Below are 20,191 nucleotides of genomic sequence, written 5' to 3'. Positions count from 1 at the left end.
TATGCAAGCCCATTAGTTTTAGTTAAAAAGAAAGATGGTGATCTAAGAGTATGTGTGGATTACCGGAAGATTAATTCTAAAATTGTAAAAGATGAATATCCACTCCCGCTAATAGACAACCATATTGACAAGTTAGCTACGGCAAAGATTTTCAGTGCATTGGATTTAAAAAATGGTTACTTTCACCTGCGTGTCCATGAAGATTCTGTTAAGTATACTGCTTTTGTGACCATGAATGGACAATATGAATTTCTACGTGCCCCTTTTGGACTAGCAACCTGTCCTAAAGTTTTCACAAGATTTATAACAATCATATTTGGCGAGTTGATTGTTAGAGGTGTTGTTATTGTGTTTATTGATGACATTCTTATTCCAGCAGAGGATGAGTACCAAGCCTTAGAACGCTTGAAGGAGGTCCTGAAGGTAGCGTCGGAATATGGATTATGTATCAATTGGAAGAAGTCTCAGTTGTTAACAAGAAGAGTAGAATATCTTGGTCATGTTATTGAGAATGGTATTGTGATGCCATCCCCAGGGAAGACGGATGCTGTTGCAAAATTTCCTGAGCCATGCAGTTTAAAGCAGCTACATAGTTTCCTAGGTTTGTGCTCATACTTTAGAAAGTTTATACCTAAATATGCACTTATAGCAAAGCCTCTCACGGATTTATTAAAAAAGAATAGCCAATTTAAATTTACTGATGAGCATAGAGCTGTTTTTCATGAGTTAAAAATGAAGTTAGCTTCCAGACCTGTGTTGAAAATTTATAATCAATATGATGAAACAGAATTGCATACAGATGCATCAAGTGTGGCCTATTCAGCAATTTTAATGCAAAAGGGTGAAGATGGAGCGATGCACCCAGTTCATTACATGAGCCGGAGGACAACAGATGCACAAGCTAAATATACAAGCTATGAGCTTGAGGCACTAGCAATAGTTGAAGGGGTAAAAAATTTAGGCACTATGTGTATGGGAAACATTTCAAAATAGTTACCGACTGTAAAGCATTCCAAATGACTCTTAATAAAAAAGACTTGGCTTTATCTACTAGAGTTGCTCGGTGGATTTTACTTTTGCAAGATTATGATTTTACTGTAGAACACCGTCAAGGTACTGAAATGAGACATGCTGATGCGCTTAGTCGAAACCCATATGTAGGAACAATAACTTCTAACTTGCATAAGGATATGCAGCATGCACAGGATGGTGATGAAGGTCTTAATGCAATAAAGAAAATTCTAGAAGATGGAGGGTCATACAAGGATTATTACTTAAATCAGGGATTACTTTATAAAGGGCCAGAACACCAATTGGTTGTGCCAAGTGCTATGGAGACTGAGATTATTAAAAGAGCTCATAACAATGGTCATTTTGCCAAGAAGAAAACATTAGATTTGATAAGCAAAGATTATTATATTGATAAAGTAGGAAGAAAAGTTGAAGATTTTGTTGCATCATGCATACCCTGTTTATTATCAAATAGAAAGGAAGGCAAAAAGGAAGGTTACCTTAATCCCATTGATAAGGGTGATGCCCCATTACATACCCTACATTTAGATCATGTTGGACCACTGACGGAGACTAATAAACAGTACAACCACATTCTTACTATAATTGATGCTTTTACCAAATTTGTTTGGTTATTTCCGTGTAAAAGTACAACTACAAAAGAGGTTTTGATTAAATTAGAAGTATTGCAGCAAACATTTGGAAACCCTGAACGGGTTATCACAGATCGAGGAACTGCATTTACCAGTAATGATTTCCAGCAATACTGTAGTAGGGAGGGTATAGAGTGCTGTCATATTACAGGTTACAGAATTGTTTACATTATTGGAGCACAATTTAATAAAAAAAAAAAAAAAAAATAGAAAACCCAAAATGTATGTTAATTTTGTTATGTGAAGTGTTAGTTGTAAGTTTGCTACAAAAAAAAAAAAAGAAAATGTGTATTTTGTGTGAATTTGCTGTGTGTGTGAATTTACTATGTGTGTAATTGGTGTGTGTGTGAATTTACTATGTGTGTGAATTTACTATGTGTGTAATTGGTGTGTGTGTGAATTTACTATGTGTGTAATTGCTGTGTGTGTGTGTCTGAGGGCAGACAGAATGCAGGATGACCGAGTGTAGGAGTGTAAGAAAGGTGTTGAGTGAAATGGAATGTAAAGTAGGTGTATGAAAGGGACAGAGTGTGTCAAGAAAGTGAGTAAAAGAGATAGAATGAAAGTAAGGTTGGACGACGATGTATGTAGAAAAAGAGGGAGTAGGATTAAGTCGTATTTTTATTATAAGACGTTCATTTGTGACTTTTTTTAAAAAAGTAAAGTAAGTTTACGGTATTTTTGGTGTTTGCACTTCCCGAGATCCCACAATTATTTTCAATAATATTGTATAGGTCATTAAACTGTATAATTTCTAATAATGATACTCAAAAATTATTAAATTTAAACGACTATTTAATTATTTTCCAAGTTTTACATTAAAAAGTTGGATTCTTGCTTAATTCCTTTGCCAATAAAATCACTAACTGCTTAACAGGAAAGAGCAAGAAAGTATTAAAAATAAATATTTTTGTTTAATTATTATAATTTCAACCTACGTAATACCGATATAATTTGTTTATTGCTCTCTGAACTATGAAACAATCAAATAGCCCACGTTGAAAAAGTACTGATCGATAAATATTTACTCAACTTCTAAGAATAAGGTTTTTAAGAAGATCCCACGCGAATGATTATTAAAGAAATATTTTCCTTCACTGAGCAGTATTTTTTAGCCTCTATAAATAACTTGTAGGAAGAGGTCTAGGTAGAGTTTCAAGACATATAATTACATACAGTAGGTATCGGAATTATCTTGATATCTAATTGCAGTAAGGGTTTTGTTCGATCTCTAGCCCAGGAAACTAAAATAGTCTGTGAGTTTTTCGATAAAAAAAAAAATGGTACATATTAGATTTTGTGGCCAATATGATTATATTCTATGACATCATGATAACTTTAATTGATTTGCATGAGGTTGTTGCCCTTGAGCGTCACCTTACTCCTGAACACAACCAGTGGAGTGATCTATAGATATTAATGCACTATCCGATATTCCTTATCCCTTCTCATATTCAAATATAATAATTCATTATTTTAACAATGTTTTGTTTCTTTTCTGTTTATTGTCAGCATAAAAATATTTTTGTGAGGGTATTTGTGACACATTTTGCTAAAAATACCCTGAGCGTTGACAGACTGGGGTAATTGGTCGTTGACAGTCGTACTGGTCGGTTGGTTGATGAAATATTTGTGAAAATGTTTCTAAAAGTGTGATATTTTTTATTATTTAAATCAAAGTCGCTTCAGTATTGGGATACTGAAGCGACTTCAGTATAGTAGTCAGTATGTAATAGTCAGTATTACAAGGTGGATGGACGACCTGGCTAAGGTCGCAGGAAGTCGCTGGATGCAGGCCGCTTCCAACAGGTCGACGTGGAGATCCTTGGGGGAGGCCTATGTTCAGCAGTAGACTTCCTGTGGCTGAGATGATGATGAAGATGATGATGAATAGTCAGTATGTAGTATATAATTTTGAGACATTATATACGAATATATATCGGCGGACCTAATTCCATCAGCATTATCTCCTAATCAGCCTAATAGTGGTGCAAAAGTTAGATGCATTAAGTTAATTCGATATTCAAAATTACTATTTTGTCCCTCTGTGGCGTAGTTGTATCGTAACAACTGAAATGGTGAGGTCTTGGGTTCGATCCCCGGGTTGGGAAAAGTGATATTGGATTTTTCTACTCAGTATCAACCCGGAGTCTAGCATTTGTGCCCGATATGGCGAAATGCGATGAAGAGATATCACTATAAAGATAATTGATAGCCACGATCCTCAATAATTAGGGATCGACTGGGGAGAGAGAGATAGCGACAGGCTCACCTATAACATCATGAGACGGAATACCCACAACGGAAAGAAGGTGCACCAGTTGCGACTGTACCTACCCTTTCGAGTCTAAAGGCGTGAGTGTGTGTGCATTTATTTAGTATTCATCTTTATTGTACATCAATTTTTTCGCTCGAGGTAATCTCTTCCAGATATCCATTAGATGGAACTGAGAGAAGTAGCAGAAAGGGCATAAATATAAGCTACTATATAATAAAATAAATATAAATGAATATACACATACGATAGCACAAAAATATATACAGTCAATATATACATACATATAATAAATATATATTGTCAGTCTTTTTAAAACCTTTACATATAACAAAGAATAAAGTAAATCATCTAAAACCCGTGGTACAATTGTAACCGTAAATAGAAACGTTTTTACCGTAGCACACGTAATAACAGAACAACAGACATCCGTGGAAATATTGTTTCCTTTTGTCAGACATTTTTAATATTTATTGAAGCAGTCTATCGGAATTACAAATCCTCTTAAACTAGCAATAACAAACAATCAAAGAACGTTTCCAACGCTCTTATAAGCCTCGATCGAGGCGTTTTTTTAGTCGCTGTAGAAATATATTAAAATGTAATAAAATTCTTGAACGATAATATAATTCTGTAAGAGCCTAAGGCTAGCGGGACATACAGGCGAGAATTCGGGCGAGTTATGCGACGGCCGGGATGCGAGTGCGAATAATATTATTTCCTTGAGGGTATTTCTTAGTTGCTTTTCAGATTATAAACTATTAATCCAAAACGAGACGTTATTATTCAATTATACGAAGAATACACAATATTAGATCCTCTAAAGTATTTCTTGGTTGTTTTTCTGTTTATAAACTATTAATCCAAAACGAGACGTTTTCATCAAATTATAACTAATTTTTGTAGGCGCTTACGCCTGTGTAGTTACTTGAAAAATACGTAAATTGTTAACTCATAATAAATTTATTAGTTCTTTTTATATCTTTAAATGTTCATTTACGAGGCATATGCTAAATATCCTCACAACCTTTCATATTAATATCAGTACAAAGTCTAACATTATAGGATCACACAAACATCCAAACAAGCGTACACGAACACAACTACCGTCCGTAGACAGTCATAGCCCGCGTCGCCCTGCGCGGCGCTGACTGCGAATCGATACTCGTTGCCCGGCAACGATCATGTTGCAAAATAAACAAACTGAGCCGGCACAGCAAATTTACTTTCTTATTTTATTATTTGTGCAAACATTTTAGATAGATATTATTTTTACAATCCATGGTATGTGCTGATCCCGCGATGGTGTTGTTACCAGCGTGCTTGCCTGAGAATTGCGGCCGGGATTTCCGTGCTACGTTGAGGAAGCCAAGCCCGAATTATCCCTATGGACATAAGTACAAGAAACCTCGGGTGGTACCCGCCTTCACCATACAAGGTAAAGGTTTTTAGGTAGTTTAAACTTTCTCTTGCTAAAATATATCCAGTGCATTTTCTTTTATTGAGCTTGCCGTTCGCCTATACGACCGCCCATATTGATGCCCATAATGACAAAGTATTGTTTGGTATTCCATCCTGAGACTTAAGATGTTAAGTCTTATTACGTCCAATAGTTACACTGGCTACAATGTCCTTCAAACCGGAACACAACAGTGACTACACACTGCTGCTTGGCGGCAGAAATAGACATTGCCGTGGTAGCTACCCAGGTGGACTCTCACATATGAGAGACCTACTACCAGTACCAGCACTTACTGATCATTAGGTTTACCTACATCTCTTGATCCTATAGAATAGGAACCTATCACATTATTTTTGTATATCGCTTATCAAATCATCCATAAATCAGAATTTATTATAAAAAAATCTTGCATGATTATTTTTCTACAGTTTTTATTCTATAGCCCACAAAATATCTCTCAGAGAATTTATTAAATTTTGAATGTTTCATATGCCTTACTGAAAATAAATTTCTTACAGCGATGCAAAAGAACACGAAGGTGCTACCTCCTCCAAAATGCAACGTCTGGGAGCCTCTACCTGCAAAGCCTACCATGTTCAGGAAATGCTACCAAAGAGGAGAGTTTCCAGTCTCCATCGAGTTTACTACTTGCGGAAAACAACTAGCTTGGAAGGTATTTTGATTTATTGCAGTTTAATAATATCATAACAATATAGTTCGGATTTCTTCTAACCCGCATCATTAATACTTATTTATATATAAATTTTCCGTAATAACTTTGAAAGTATTTGAATTCTACCACACTAAACTCTTCAACTATTGAAGGCTTATTCTAGCATTGGGACAGAATCATTAGAATACAGGGTAGGTGTTGTTTTGATACCACAACATAACGACACCACGGCAAACTAAATATTAAGAAATGATGGACAGTCCTCTGTATATCTATTGTAATCCTCTATGTCCTTTATGGCGAGAGTTGCCTCAAGTAAGAACTCCATTATTATGAATCTAGCTGATAGGGTGATGATGACGGCAACGTATCCGCGCTGGGTGGAGATGACCTCCAGACTATTATAGTTATTCCTTTTTTAAATAGAGTAAGTTTGACACTAAAATCACATTTTTGTGATATGGATCATGGGTCTGCAATAAAGTTATTATTATTATTATAGTTATCACCACCGTCTATGCCATCATCATGATGATAAGAATGTGAATTTTGAAGATGACCCTGTTGCCTTTGATCGTTTTCTTTATTTTTTGTCTAGGTGCCAATAGAAAAGCTGGACTTCCACCACTATCTCCCGATGTTCTTCGACGGCCTATCAGAAGGCACTTATCCTTTCAACTTCATAGTTGAAAAGGGCATCCATGATCTGGTGACGAAGGGCTCGTACAAAATTCTGCCTGTCGTTCCACAACTAATCATTCCTATTAAAAGTGAGTTGATTCTTTTAATTAAACGTACGTACTTCAGTGCTTTTATTTTGTCCTATTGATAATTCCTTCGTAAATTTGTGGCTAATGTAGAATACTTTTAGTTTTAATGCAGCTCTATTCGTATTGCATTATGATATAATATGCCCAAAAATCGTTAGATGAACAAATAAACATTAAGGCGTACGTCACTACATTAAATGTTAACTCTCAAAATAATCCCAGTATATAATCCATTCTATAAGAAATGCTCAATTTAATTTCACTAGAAGGAGTAATCACATCTTTGAACATGGCTTCTTGCAGCCGTCTTAAACTTCGCTCTAAACAAAAATAAAAAGGAATTTCATTATCTTCTGACGTTTACTCAGTTGGTAAACAATCGGAGCGTTTGGTTTCCAGTTTCATGGAAGTATTTTGATCGTTAACAAGGTCCCAGTGTTTTCTTATTACAAACAACGATGAATCTAGGGTTTCTAAGAGATCGAGGTAAAGCTTCATAATTGCTGTAGTATTGTACAGACTATAGTGAAATATCTGGAGATGATGAGAATGATGCATTACCAAGTAGTTCTTTACAAAAAAATCTAACTGATGTCATCAATATCAATGTAGGGCTTTGTAATTTTCGAAAAAGACTAGCTAAGTTTTGAGCCATATTTAAATGCCTTTGACTTCTTTTTTAGATACCTAAACTTCGTTAAGAAGTTTCAAATAAAACTCATAATAAAAAAAATCATAGCCCAGTGCTAACGTTGATCAATTTTCAGACGCCCTATCGACGAAGCGTCCATCAGTCCTGTGTCACGCGCTCAAATGCATTCAGATGATCGTGACCGGTTGTGACAGAGTTGGCGAGGCCCTGGTGCCGTACTACCGACAGATACTGCCAGTCCTGAACCTCTTCAAGGATAAGAACAGTGAGTTTTCATATTTATTTTATTATATTTTTTTATATAAATGCTATAGGTGGACCTAATTCTATTGGCTTTCTCTGCCTTTTAATTTCAGGGGCATAGACAAATTTAGTATTATTGCTGGTTAACTAACATTATAATGGGATACCAAAAGTATGTATATAGACTTTGCTTTTTTATAACTCGGAGAATATACGCTTATTGGGGATATTTTATTACAAAAAATGGGTTTTACGCTATTGAAGCATTTTTTTTTATTATATAAAGAATTATGTTACGTCAAAATGACGTGATAATATATAATAGTGTTGTGAACAAGGTTTTATATTACATTATCAAATACATGTTACTATAATGAGAAACGGCTTGCGACACATTAGTCGGGTGTGAAATGTGCGGTGGCGAGGCGTTTGGTGCCACGCCGACAACTATTTGGCTATGGGAGCGAATGAGGTGAGCCGGGCTGTGTACACTTGCGACTAATTTACGTAGTAGATGATGACAGATTCAGACGGCGAAGAGATAATTTTCTATTGAATATTGAGTAATTATCGCGGAATACTAGTTGACAGTGAAGCTATTAGCACTTCCAATGGCTTGGACTGTTGGAAATTATGAATGTTAAAAATGATCAAAGAGAGACATTAACGAAGTTATGTCTGCTACAGCTAAAGTCAATGATTAAAGTGTCATATGATACCATAAAATTTTCTTAAACCGAGTTAAATATGACTTTTAATAACATCAAGAATCTAGAAAAGGTTCTTCATATCTTTCTAGTTAAAATTAATAACGCTGAAAAGTTAAAGAAACGATAGATCGGTACCGGTATTCCGATCAACCCCACAAAGTCGACTTTTTGTCGCACGTCTGCACGCGCACAGGCAAACAAAAAGCGTGGAGTGTCGGCTCGCAGAGAATTCCCGTAACAATGCGGTCGGGTGTCGACGCGGCGGGAGCGGGTCGCGGCGTGTCGCGCCAAACCGCGCGGCGTCGGCTCCACGGCTGCAAAGGGTTTGGATCATTTGAACGCTGTGATGGGTTTGGATTGTTTCAAACCTGTACATTGACGAGCATATAACTAGGTTTAAAAATTCTCTCCTGAAATAAAACCCCTCTTGTAAAGCGATGGATAAACAGCTTATGTTATTCCAGGACTTAGTACCTATATCTGTTTACTAAATATCGTAAAAATCCATTCGAACGTTTCTAAATACACCTTAGCATCTACATCGACTTTTGATATAGAGAAGAGACACGATCCGCACGAAATGAGACAACAATCATCACTTAAAAGACCTATCATTCGTATCGTTCGTTCCTCGGCGGCCATGTTTTAACATGTAATTAATCTACACGCTCGTTCTGACAAGTCTATTAGGGTGAAAACAATATCTTCCCGGCCGGTGTTCGCCGTGTGTCAATTATTTTGGCCACCGAGAATGATTGATGGTAGACAATCGAGCGCCGGAGTAACAAACCTGGTAACGAACGTGTTACCCCGGTTTCGAAGTGAAAAAATATTATTTGAAATTTTAGTTTTAGAAATTTTACACGGCTTTGTTTGGTTTCGTTTCGCGGGATGGAGTTGTAAAATTTGATTGTGTTGTACCTCTGGCTATGCAGCTCTAAATGTACTATCATACTCCTATGTAATCGAAAAAAATGGAGAGAATCAAGTGTGTCATGACCTTAAATATAATTATTGTTTTGTCAATTCATAAAGAATATATGTGTTATGCAACAGCACATTCAATATATTTATTGGTTTGTCAACCGTTCATAGAGAATATTTTGGTAATGCAACGACCCAAACTGAAAGCCACATAATATTTCACAAAATAACTTTACCATAATCTCAAAGGCAAAAACAGTCAATTTATTAACTCAATTGCCCTCAGACAACATGGGGTCAGGCATCGACCACACGACCACCCGGGGCGAGAACGTGGCCGACCTAATAGAGGACACGCTGCAGATCCTGGAGAGATACGGCGGGCCCGACGCCTTCATCAACATAAAGTACATGATACCCACCTACGAGTCCTGCGTGCTCAACTAGATCAAACGTACTGGTACGAATTAACAATTATTTGAATTTTACAGATTCAAATTTCGAATTTAGTTTTTTTTTTCTCTCTCTCTGGCAAGGCGCGGTTTGCGCATCTGCCAATCGAATTTAGTTATAACGGTTTTTAGCATTTGTAAATCGAATAAAGCTTTTTCGAATTTGGAACATAAATTCAGTGATGGATCGCAATTAACAAAAATATATGCGTAAATCTAGGAATGCTTTGATAATACTGTGTAGTTGTTTATTTAATATGTTTGTTTAGTGTCAGTCTATGCAGTGGAATGTTTAGCTTTGTGTCCCAGAGCTCCATGTTTATTACTAATAACCCTCGGTAATTTATTTTCATAGCTTTGTTATTGTTAACTTTAGTTAAACATTATTGTTACTATATTAAACGTAAACCTACTATTTAATTTATCGTTTTCGATAACTTTGGTATCATTCGTCATACCTAAATATATAATATGAGAAGTAAAGAAATACTTTGGCTTTTATGTAAACAATATATTATCCAGATTTACTACGAAGATTGCGGAAACATCTCCACTACTAAATAAATAAAGTAAAATATCGCCATGTCGAAATAATATTGTTGTTCGTACCAATAAACTAGTGTAATAAGGCCACGAGACCGCTACTCTATTGCACTTGTTGAATCTCATTTGAATTTTCATGTGACGACACTTATTATTCATGACTATTAGATTACATTGTGCATGATTCCTTATGTCCAATATAACTTTATAATTAGAATAAATATACCTATTGCGTTATAGTTATAGATTCTAGATTAATTTGTGACCTATTATGTAACGTAGAGTGGTGAACGAACACTAATTGCTGTTTACTTGTGGCTAAAAGACAAAGCGCGGTAACACCGCACTACAATTCAAATGCCACTAGTGTACAACGTTCGCGTTTTAATGTAAATGTAACTTCGTGAGCAGCTCTTATTAAATTTAACATAATTTTGCGTATTTTTCCGCTTGTATTTATAATTGATCTTTAATTTCGCAATTTATTGATCAATTGTAAATACACGCGGATTTGAATTAAGAATTTGTGATTAGTGATCTCATAATTTTAATGCTCGTTATGTTTATATATTTTATAATTGTTTTTAGTGAATTTATTAGATTAGTTCATTGTTTGCGGGTGTTTTTAGAATGTTTTGTTGTGTACGTGCACTATAATAAATTATGTGTGGTAAAATGTGTTTTATTTATAAATGGGTACAGAATAGACTTCAACCACCGTCATAATTTGAAATGAAGCCGTCTTTAGTACATATTTTACAAAAATCTCAGGAGAAACAATAGATTATGTAAGAACAATCGAAGTAATATTTCACGAGACCCTAAACAAGAAGGTCAACCCGAAAGTTAAAAGAGGGATGAACTCTCATTGATAAGGCTTTGTTACGCGTGGATGGTCTTTCGTCCAAAGTCGAATGCACAAAGTAGAAAAGTTTGTAAGACAGTCGGAACAATTTTACTACGATGCGAAGGCCAGTAGGCACGTTGGGATAAGAATGAGTTTTGTTGGTTTTAGTAGACGATATATTATGTACTTGAAGGGATATAAATACTTACAAATCGTTTGAGAATAGATAATGTAGTCTCCATTTTTGTTAGGATAAGGGGATTATTCTCATATAGTAGTTTTTTTTTTTGTCACATATTATTGAGAGACATGATATTATTATGCATGACTGCCTTAGTCTCGTGGTTTGATTACGGTACGACTGCAGTACTGAGGTCTCAGGTTTGATACTCGGGTCAGTTAAAGTCGACTTCTATGTAATGAGCCCTGAGTCCGGAATTTGTGCCCAATATGGCGATAGGCTCGCCCCCTATCACGTCATGGGATGGAATACGCATGACGTAATGTAAGTGCGTTACGCCTCTGCCTACCACCTCGGGGATAAAAGCCATGAGTGTATAAATAAAACAGAGTATAATTGTAATCTGACATCAATTAAACCCTATCGTCTTCAATACCACTAAATAAGTCATTTCGCACTAACAGTTAAAATTTAAATCGATATCATATTACCAAACAGGGCTGAATAGGGACAGCTTGAATTAATGTGGAATACACACGTCAACCAATAATTACACATTGTAAAGCCTTATCCCACGGGACGTCACATCCGATATTTAGATCAGCCAAAGCAATTTACCATCTGTGAACCACAATTCACATGTATGCATGTATTTGCATTGCTCTGTGTGATGGGGTGTTACACTGAAACTAGTAAATCTACTGTTAGCCGATGACATCGGGCGTTTCCGGAAGTATTCGGCTGCGCGGGCAGGCTGGCAGAAGAGAAGATATGTTACAGCGACTGTTCTCTTATTCTCTCTAGTTGCATGTAGTCAAAAAATGTCTAAAATTGTATTTTGTTATTATTTTTGTTAATATAATGTTTAATACTGTAAAAAAGCGTTTAACACTATACTATTAAAGAGTAAAGTTGATGACATCTTAGTCTAGTGACAGCAATTATAGTTGACGGGGAGATCTGCGCATGCTTCTCTGGCTAACACATTGTCCGGGTTCTTCAAACACGATTTGACGTCAAATTGACAATCATAAAAAGTAAATCAAATGTTTTTGCAATGAACCTGGAAATTATACTAACTTCATATAGGAATAGAATAAACATAGCTAGAAATAGACCATTATTGAGAATAAAATGATTTTCTTTGTGTGAAGTAATTTCTGGAACTACTTAGTTGATTCTGAAAATACTTTCGTTAATAGAAAGTAACACTATTTATATGTCATTATTTTTATTTTGGGGAAATCAGTCGAAGAATTCATTTGAACGTACTTGGGTTATGGATGTGAGGTAGTGGGTTTGATTCCTAAGCCGAAATTTACCAAATTTATTGATTAGAACTACCAATCCGCACTAGGCCAGCGTGGTGGACTAAGGCTTAATACCTCTCATTAGTAGAGGAGGCCTGTGGACAGTATATATTACAGGACTAATATTATTCTTATTGATGAAAAAAAATGTTTTGCTCGACATTAGAATCTGTATCTGAAATAACGATAATCTCATCATCCATGACAATATTGGACTAAAGATAACCCCGATGAAAACTATCATTTCTACTGCTTTGAATCCAAGGCGTGTAATGAAAATGCATCTTCATAGTAATCCTCAAAGCCAAGAGTCCCAATTTCGGGCCCGGCGACATAATGTATGCAAGTGATGTTTAAATTATATCGATAAAGTTACGCTGTGAGATCAGATTTGAGTTTGACGCTCGGTAAATTGTTGACGAATTCATAGCGCACCGTGCGTCGTTGCAAGATATTTCAAACGGTTTGAGTATAGGCAACTTATGTTCAGCCTTTTTGAGTCTTTAGGTTTATATGTGCATAATGCAAGTTTACATTTCGTTTTATCTTTAAAAAAACGTATTAAGTTTAATCTTTTTGAAACGGCCATCGTATCACATAGCGAGACCCGACCCTTTGCCGGCCACACATATGAACACAACATTCTACAGTGACTCTTATTACTGATATTACAATAAAACAAAGGAAAAAAACATTTTTGAGAGTTCTTAAGTTTGTTTACGTTTAATTTTTTAGTGGAAAGTGATAATTATATTTGAATTTATCTTTTGAAAAAAGCTCAAAGTCACCGTGTAATATAATAATTACACAATACATAGAAATCTTATTATGTTCGAGTTTCATTTTTTAAATAAAAATCTTATTTTATCCAACTTTTATAACTTATTAAAATACCTTTTTATTGCCAGTACCGCATTTAAAATGCTGTATCACTCATTGCGTTGCATTCAGCTTACTAAGAATTTCGCAATTGTATTAAATAGGTCTACGAAGTAAAAATATTATAAGCAACAAACTTTATGGTGAAGGGTTTCCTTCGAAGAAATGAGGTTATTTAAGTTTTTGCTCTATTGCAAAACCGTAATTTGTAATACTTCAAGCAAGAACTAGGGTTAGCCCTAAAATAACTTAAAGAATAAAAACAGGCCAAGTAAAAGTTGGTCACGGTTTTCTTAGTTACCTGGAACTCCCATAGTACTTCACCCCGCAATGAGAGCAGATTATTTTAACCTCACCACTAATAAAGGAACGAAGTTTGAAAATGAAAACGGTTTATTTTTATTTTGTTTGTGTACTGCTGTGACGAGGCGTCCGTATAACAATGGTTCCTCGTAAACTATCGTATCTGAAGAAATAGCGATATTCACATTAACGTTTCGTTATCTATGTACTGTTTACTACCAAATCCATTGAAATATTTAGTAAATGATTTTTAATTAAGTTTTTTGTCGTTTATTAACTTTTAAATTAAATGGGTTTGGTAGTCAACATTACCTTGATAACGAAACGCTAAAAAGTGAATATTGCTATTTTTCCAGATACGATAGTTTACTTTGGAGCCATCGATAAGTCGATTCCTATTGGGTTCCTTTCCGTAATTAATTAAAAAAAACATAATTTATTATATAGGTATATTAATGATGGTTGATGTTTGAATTAAGACTAATCTGCTTGCAGTATTTCTGTTAAATATTTTCTGTTAAACTGTAGCAACTTAACTGTGGCAAAAAATTGTTGCTTCGGGTTCCCTTTTGAAAAATGTTTGCCTTCGCCACTGGTGTTTGGTAATATGACGAAAATATGGCAGGATATGCAAAGATAAAACCGAAAGATTATACCCTAATTAAATACATTATCTTTCAAGATAAAAGAATCTATAGACTAAACAGCGTATAAAGTATCAATTTATCTACTAAATGCGTTTAGAACAAAATCTGATGTCACTAAATGTATGGCGTTGTAATATACATGATATTATAACTGGAACTCAAGTATTGCAACATGACAAGGCCCACATATCAGTGCTGGCATCCACTTCTCCTAATACGAGACGGGACGCAATATTATCCATATTAATAACTCGGAGCCGGTCGTAAAATGCGGAGATTCCAAAGTAGTTGTCGCTTCAGAAAATTTTAAAGTAGAGAGATATTTGTAAAATGAAAGAATTTAAATAAAATTACATAACTTTAACAATAATATAAACTTGTGACCTTGAGATGCTATTGCAGACACGGAGTGTATTATATATTGAATAGATTCTATATGATCGACATGACCATTTTTGTTTATTTCAGCTGTCATACTATAGTGCTATTCGTCTGATAATTAGTATCATATTATCTCAGTAGATTATAATTTTAATTAATTTCTTTATTTTATAGCTTTATTGTATACCATATACAAAAAAAAACACTGTGCTTATATTAAAACAAGAAAAGTGAAAGGAGGTACAATTGGCGGTCTTATCGCTCGAGGCAATTTCTTACAGACAACCATTGGATGGAATAAGAGAGAAAGATGAAAAGGGGTAGTCTAGGGCGTACATAATAGCTAATACTACAAATATGTATAAAGAATATGGCACAATATTTACAGACCATACACTTAGAATAGTATAATATTATAATATTACATACATACTCGTACATACATATTCAAATAATGGAATTATATTTAAATTTTTTTCACGGTCGGCTGTAACATTTCTGTTTATTTTGTTTGTTTTAGCTGTTATATTACTGTAGTACCGTTCGTTTGATATTATAATGTGTTCTATTTATACATGGTTTAAACTTTAAAGATTCACGTTCCCAAACTACATAGTCTACAGGCACACAAGCAGCCATAATTTTAGCAATCGTCGAGAAATGTAACATCTATCATCCAGCTGAGTCTGAACTGCACTGAAATTACTATAACTCAATATAAGGTTAGAAAAAATATAGGTAATGCAAGTACTCTAGTCCAATCTTCAAGAGACTCGTTGATCAATGAGCTGGAAGCTGAGGCAAGCATTTTCCTCCTTCACTTAGGCTAAGAGCGATCTCTAACATAGGCGATGTTATTACTTCCTATAATAAATTACTTTCACAGCCTATAATACCATTAAATATAAAAGCTTTATAATGCATCTAACAAAATAACATTCACTCCTATTCATTCAAGCCACAGAGTTCTTAATTACTTAATCGCATTCATTCACCGAAGACAAAGAGAGTGTAACTTTGTTCAGGTACAAAAAATTCTCATTTAGCCAACAATAATGAAACTGAACTTTACAGAAATAGTTTTGGAGCGGACTCCTCACGAAAATTACCGTCTTGATTGCCCCCAGGATAAATTATTCGAGTCTGAAGGCGCTTTGGCGCGGATGTAAAGTGCTGGATGAGCCGTGAAATCTCCGTTGACAATTATTTTTTTTGCATTTCAAAAATTATATTCATTTATGGAAAAATTATGAACGGACTGAAGTTTTTACGATTTTTTTCTTGGTAATTTGGGTATAAAAATTTATGGTCAACAAATATGCATAAATTATTTAGAATGTATAAAATTGGTATAGTTTTTGGCGATAAAAAATTCTAAAAAAAAAAAAATATTCTATAATATTAAAATAAATAGGTATAACTTAGAAAAGCGGTTAAATGCCCTTAAGTAATTGAACAACAATAAACCATTGTTGGTTTAATGTGTGGAGGTTTAAAATTAAAAAATAATCTTTGGTGCCGGTAGCAGACCAAGAAGTTAACTAAATTAGTTTAGTTTACATCACAAAGCTGAGAAAATTACACACGGCCTAGTTTAAGAAGTTACAATACAGAAATATGAAAAAATATCTCAGCTATACATGTTCCTTAGCAAGTTAAGTATTGCAAATCATTTTAATTATTTTGTTGTTTGTTTGAATTTTATTTTATTGTTATTGCTGTTAATATTGTTAAATTTAGAATTAGATTATATTATTAGATGTAAGTGTTTTGGCCAAGTGCTGTAAACTTTCATTTTATTTATCTATATATATAAAAATGAATCCCTATTTCCCTTGGTCACGCCATCACGCGTGAAGAAGGTTCTTATGAAAGAAAAAATTCGAATAATTGCGCGAAAAATTTGAAAATTTAAGAAAACTTAACGACAATCTTAATTTTACATAACCGTCAGTGGTTTGAAATAACTGTCAAAGATCGACAGAATGCGCGCGTGCATACATAGCTAAGACAGGACAACGTCTGTCGGGTCAACTAGTAAAGAAATAAATACAAGATAAGCTAGAGTTAACACAATTTTTTGTCTCCAATCGCCATAAACATATCAGATTTTCTAGCCTACACTGAAAAATACTTGCATTTATTATAACCACGCTTGCTCCATCCAGTGACCCCACATCCCTTCCCTCCCGTTATAAATGTTGGCCGACTAAAAAGGTGTCGCGCAAGATCCAGACCGCGTCTGCAGTCAGCTGATAAATGTACTACGGACTGCGGAGCGTTGGCCCCACCTCGATTTATATTAATATTTATGAATAATACACAACGTCAAACACTTTTAGATAATACTTTGTTCTCGGGATGTGGGGCTTGTGGCAGTTTTTCTTGGAATTTTTCTAAGATTAGCATAATTGTTGGTGTTTTGACTATGCGTATTGGGCGTATGCTATGGTAAGAATTGTGTCGTTGATGACACCTCATATTTCATATACTTACAGTTACGGTAAAGGTCCGAAAAATCTATCAAAGTGATCTGAAAACTATTTTTTCCCGTACGAGGATTGGATTTACAGTGTACTACTCATTCCCCCGCATGCTACGCCATAAAGGTTTTTCAAGGCAATTGTTATGATTTTATGATAAAATTTTACATCATACGCTTTCACAATACAGTATATTATACATTGCATTTTAATATAATGTTAAAATTTTAAACCAGTAAATAAATGACAGTAATAAAAATAAAAAATCTTCCTAAAATAACTAAAAATACCAACGTCTTACAAAGGAAAGCACTAAGGCTGCACCGACAAGTGCGCAGAAAAATCGCCGCGATTTATTAACGCCGCCCGGCGCACAATATTTTTCATCATTACCCCCTCATTAAGCGGGGAGCAGCCAAGTGAAATCGGATCGAGGAAGGAACGTTACTAAGACAATAGAAGTACGTGTGATTCTGAAAGTTTCTAATACTTAGTAAATTTGGTTGTATTTGCAAATCATTTGATTTCTCAGACAATTCAGACTATTATCTATACGTATATAGGTATGTTTTAAGTTCAGGGGCTTTTCGGCACTTAGCCCGCAGTAGATCGGGCCGTTGTGCGCGGACCTATATAGATATATAATGAATAAATTTTACGTGTCTGTTCATTGAATATTTTTTTGGAAAAAATGCCTCGACAATACTAGGGATAAGTAATCCATAATATTATCACATCTTCATCTAAACGGATAGATAGTAGGTATATTTTTGTACTCATTGCAGTAATATAGCATTTATCCCGGTTGACATTGGCAACAGTATGATGAACGGGTATGTCAACAAGAGACGAACGCAGTAAACCATACAATACTTTTAGTGGATGAGTAATGGAAAACAGATTATGTATTTCGCTATGTACACAGAAGGCACCTTAGACGAGTGTTCATCGATCCAACCGCAATGTTTACTGGCAAATTGTGTTTTTTCAATCGACAAGGCGAGCGCGTAAACAAATTTACAAGCTTTAATCTTGTTTTTACTAAGGTATGGTAAAGCAAAATGGAAAACTGTACAAAGTAAGAAATCAATATTAATGTAAATCGTAAATATAAATTAATATTACAAAGAATTTTATTAAGATTTTATTTGATCAGTACTGGCAAAGTACATAGCGCGATAGCCTAGTTGGGTGTGGAACGGACTGCCAAGACGAATGTCCGCAGGTTCAAATCCCAAGGGCACACACCTCTGACTTTTCTAAAAAATCATGTGTGTTATCTTAGTGAATTTATCGCTCGCTTTAACAGTGAAGGAAAACATCGTGAGGAAACTTGCACATCTGAGAAGTTCTCTATAGGAATTTCGAAGGTGTGTGAAGTCTACCAATCCGCACTCGGCCAGCGTGGTGGACTAAGGCCTAATCCCTCTCAGTAGTAGAGGAGGCCCGTGCTCAACAGTGGGCAAGTATATAATACAGGGCTGATATTATTATTATTATTTATAAAGTACACATAGATTGTACATATCATTTTTAAAATAAGCTAAAAACTCGTATCACACGCGCCTATTTTACTCATTTATTTATTACTACACAAACGACGTGTGCAACAACCCTTACATTAAAGATAAGAGATTGTCTCGCAAATTAAACTTAATTGTCGCGGTTGAAATAAAAAGAACAATGCATACGCTCATAAACTCAAAGCAACCATTTCCACATGTCCTTAAAAGTGCTGATTACGAAATTAATGAGACATAAAGGAAACAAAGCGACAAAGGAAAGGAATTATGTAAACCGGACATACATTTCATACGGAACTCAAATAAAAGTATGAAAATGTTGCAATCTTTTTGTGGGACTCAAAGCAACGGAAAATGCTTTCTAATTGAATTGCATAGTTCATTTTAGTGATAAATATTTCATGAACACGATCATTGCGAATTCTAAACGTCTAGCAAATGGGCTGTGGTCGTAAAAGTGGATTAAATTTTCTTTGTGCATTGGATTTTAAAATGTTTTGCGTATCGTGTTTATTTGAGGCAGTGAGTCAGTTCGTTTAGAAAAGAGAAAGGTGGGACAGAGAGTTGACTACTGTCGAAAAGGATGGAAAGGAAAGAAAATAATCAGGATTTAAGAACAAGTTTAGCCATTGTAGCCAATACTTACCACTTACGTCTTTCTATAGCTAAGCCGATGTCTAAGCATAGTGACCACCATCGACTGTCCAACTCAGAAAATCCAAATTCATGATGGACTTAGAGCAAAAATATATACATACATATACAGAGAGACTTTACGCTTTTATACCGTAGGCAGAGGTGCAAGCCTAGCACCCATTTTTCGCCTGCTTATGCGATCCCTCGATGTGATAGGGGGCTGAGCCTATCTCCATATCGGGCACAAATTCCTTACTCCGGGCAGTTGCTGACCAGAAAAACCCAACATCACTTCCCAGGGATTCGAACCTGGGACTAAGAGCTATATTATACCACGCACGCAATACAACTACGTCACCAAAGCAGTCAAAAAATATAACCTAACTAACCTAAACTAACTCACTAACCTATTTGCAGATAATGCACAGCTTTGATCTATAAGAATACTATTAGTATTGCATCCAAAATCACGCACTAGGTAAGTGAATTCTAATAATTAAAAATAAATCCTTTAAGGTTCAATGAAGAAATGAGAAAGGCCAAGCACACTAGTATATGATGCACATATAAGTTACTGCTTATTCCAAGACAAATATGAAAATCAATACGGTACAAATAAATTTAATTAAAACA

General features: G+C 35.0%; 1 protein-coding gene across 1 annotated transcript; it reads left to right on the top strand.

Annotated features, from left to right (window-relative positions):
• The first annotated feature begins 5,093 nt into the window (after positions 1-5,093).
• On the top strand, positions 5,094-11,044 carry LOC115440479 (parkin coregulated gene protein homolog). Its single transcript, XM_030164801.2, has 5 exons — positions 5,094-5,377; positions 5,920-6,074; positions 6,673-6,844; positions 7,612-7,761; positions 9,660-11,044. Exons 1-5 carry the CDS (start codon positions 5,221-5,223, stop codon positions 9,818-9,820), a joined length of 795 nt encoding a protein of 264 aa, XP_030020661.2. The 5' UTR covers positions 5,094-5,220; the 3' UTR covers positions 9,821-11,044.
• Positions 11,045-20,191: the final 9,147 nt, after the last annotated feature.

The sequence above is a fragment of the Manduca sexta genome, chromosome 24 (genome assembly GCF_014839805.1).
Source record: "Manduca sexta isolate Smith_Timp_Sample1 chromosome 24, JHU_Msex_v1.0, whole genome shotgun sequence".
NCBI lineage: Eukaryota > Metazoa > Arthropoda > Insecta > Lepidoptera > Sphingidae > Manduca > Manduca sexta.
Note: the sequence above shows the minus strand (reverse complement) of the source record. Positions and strands in the feature narration are given on the sequence as shown.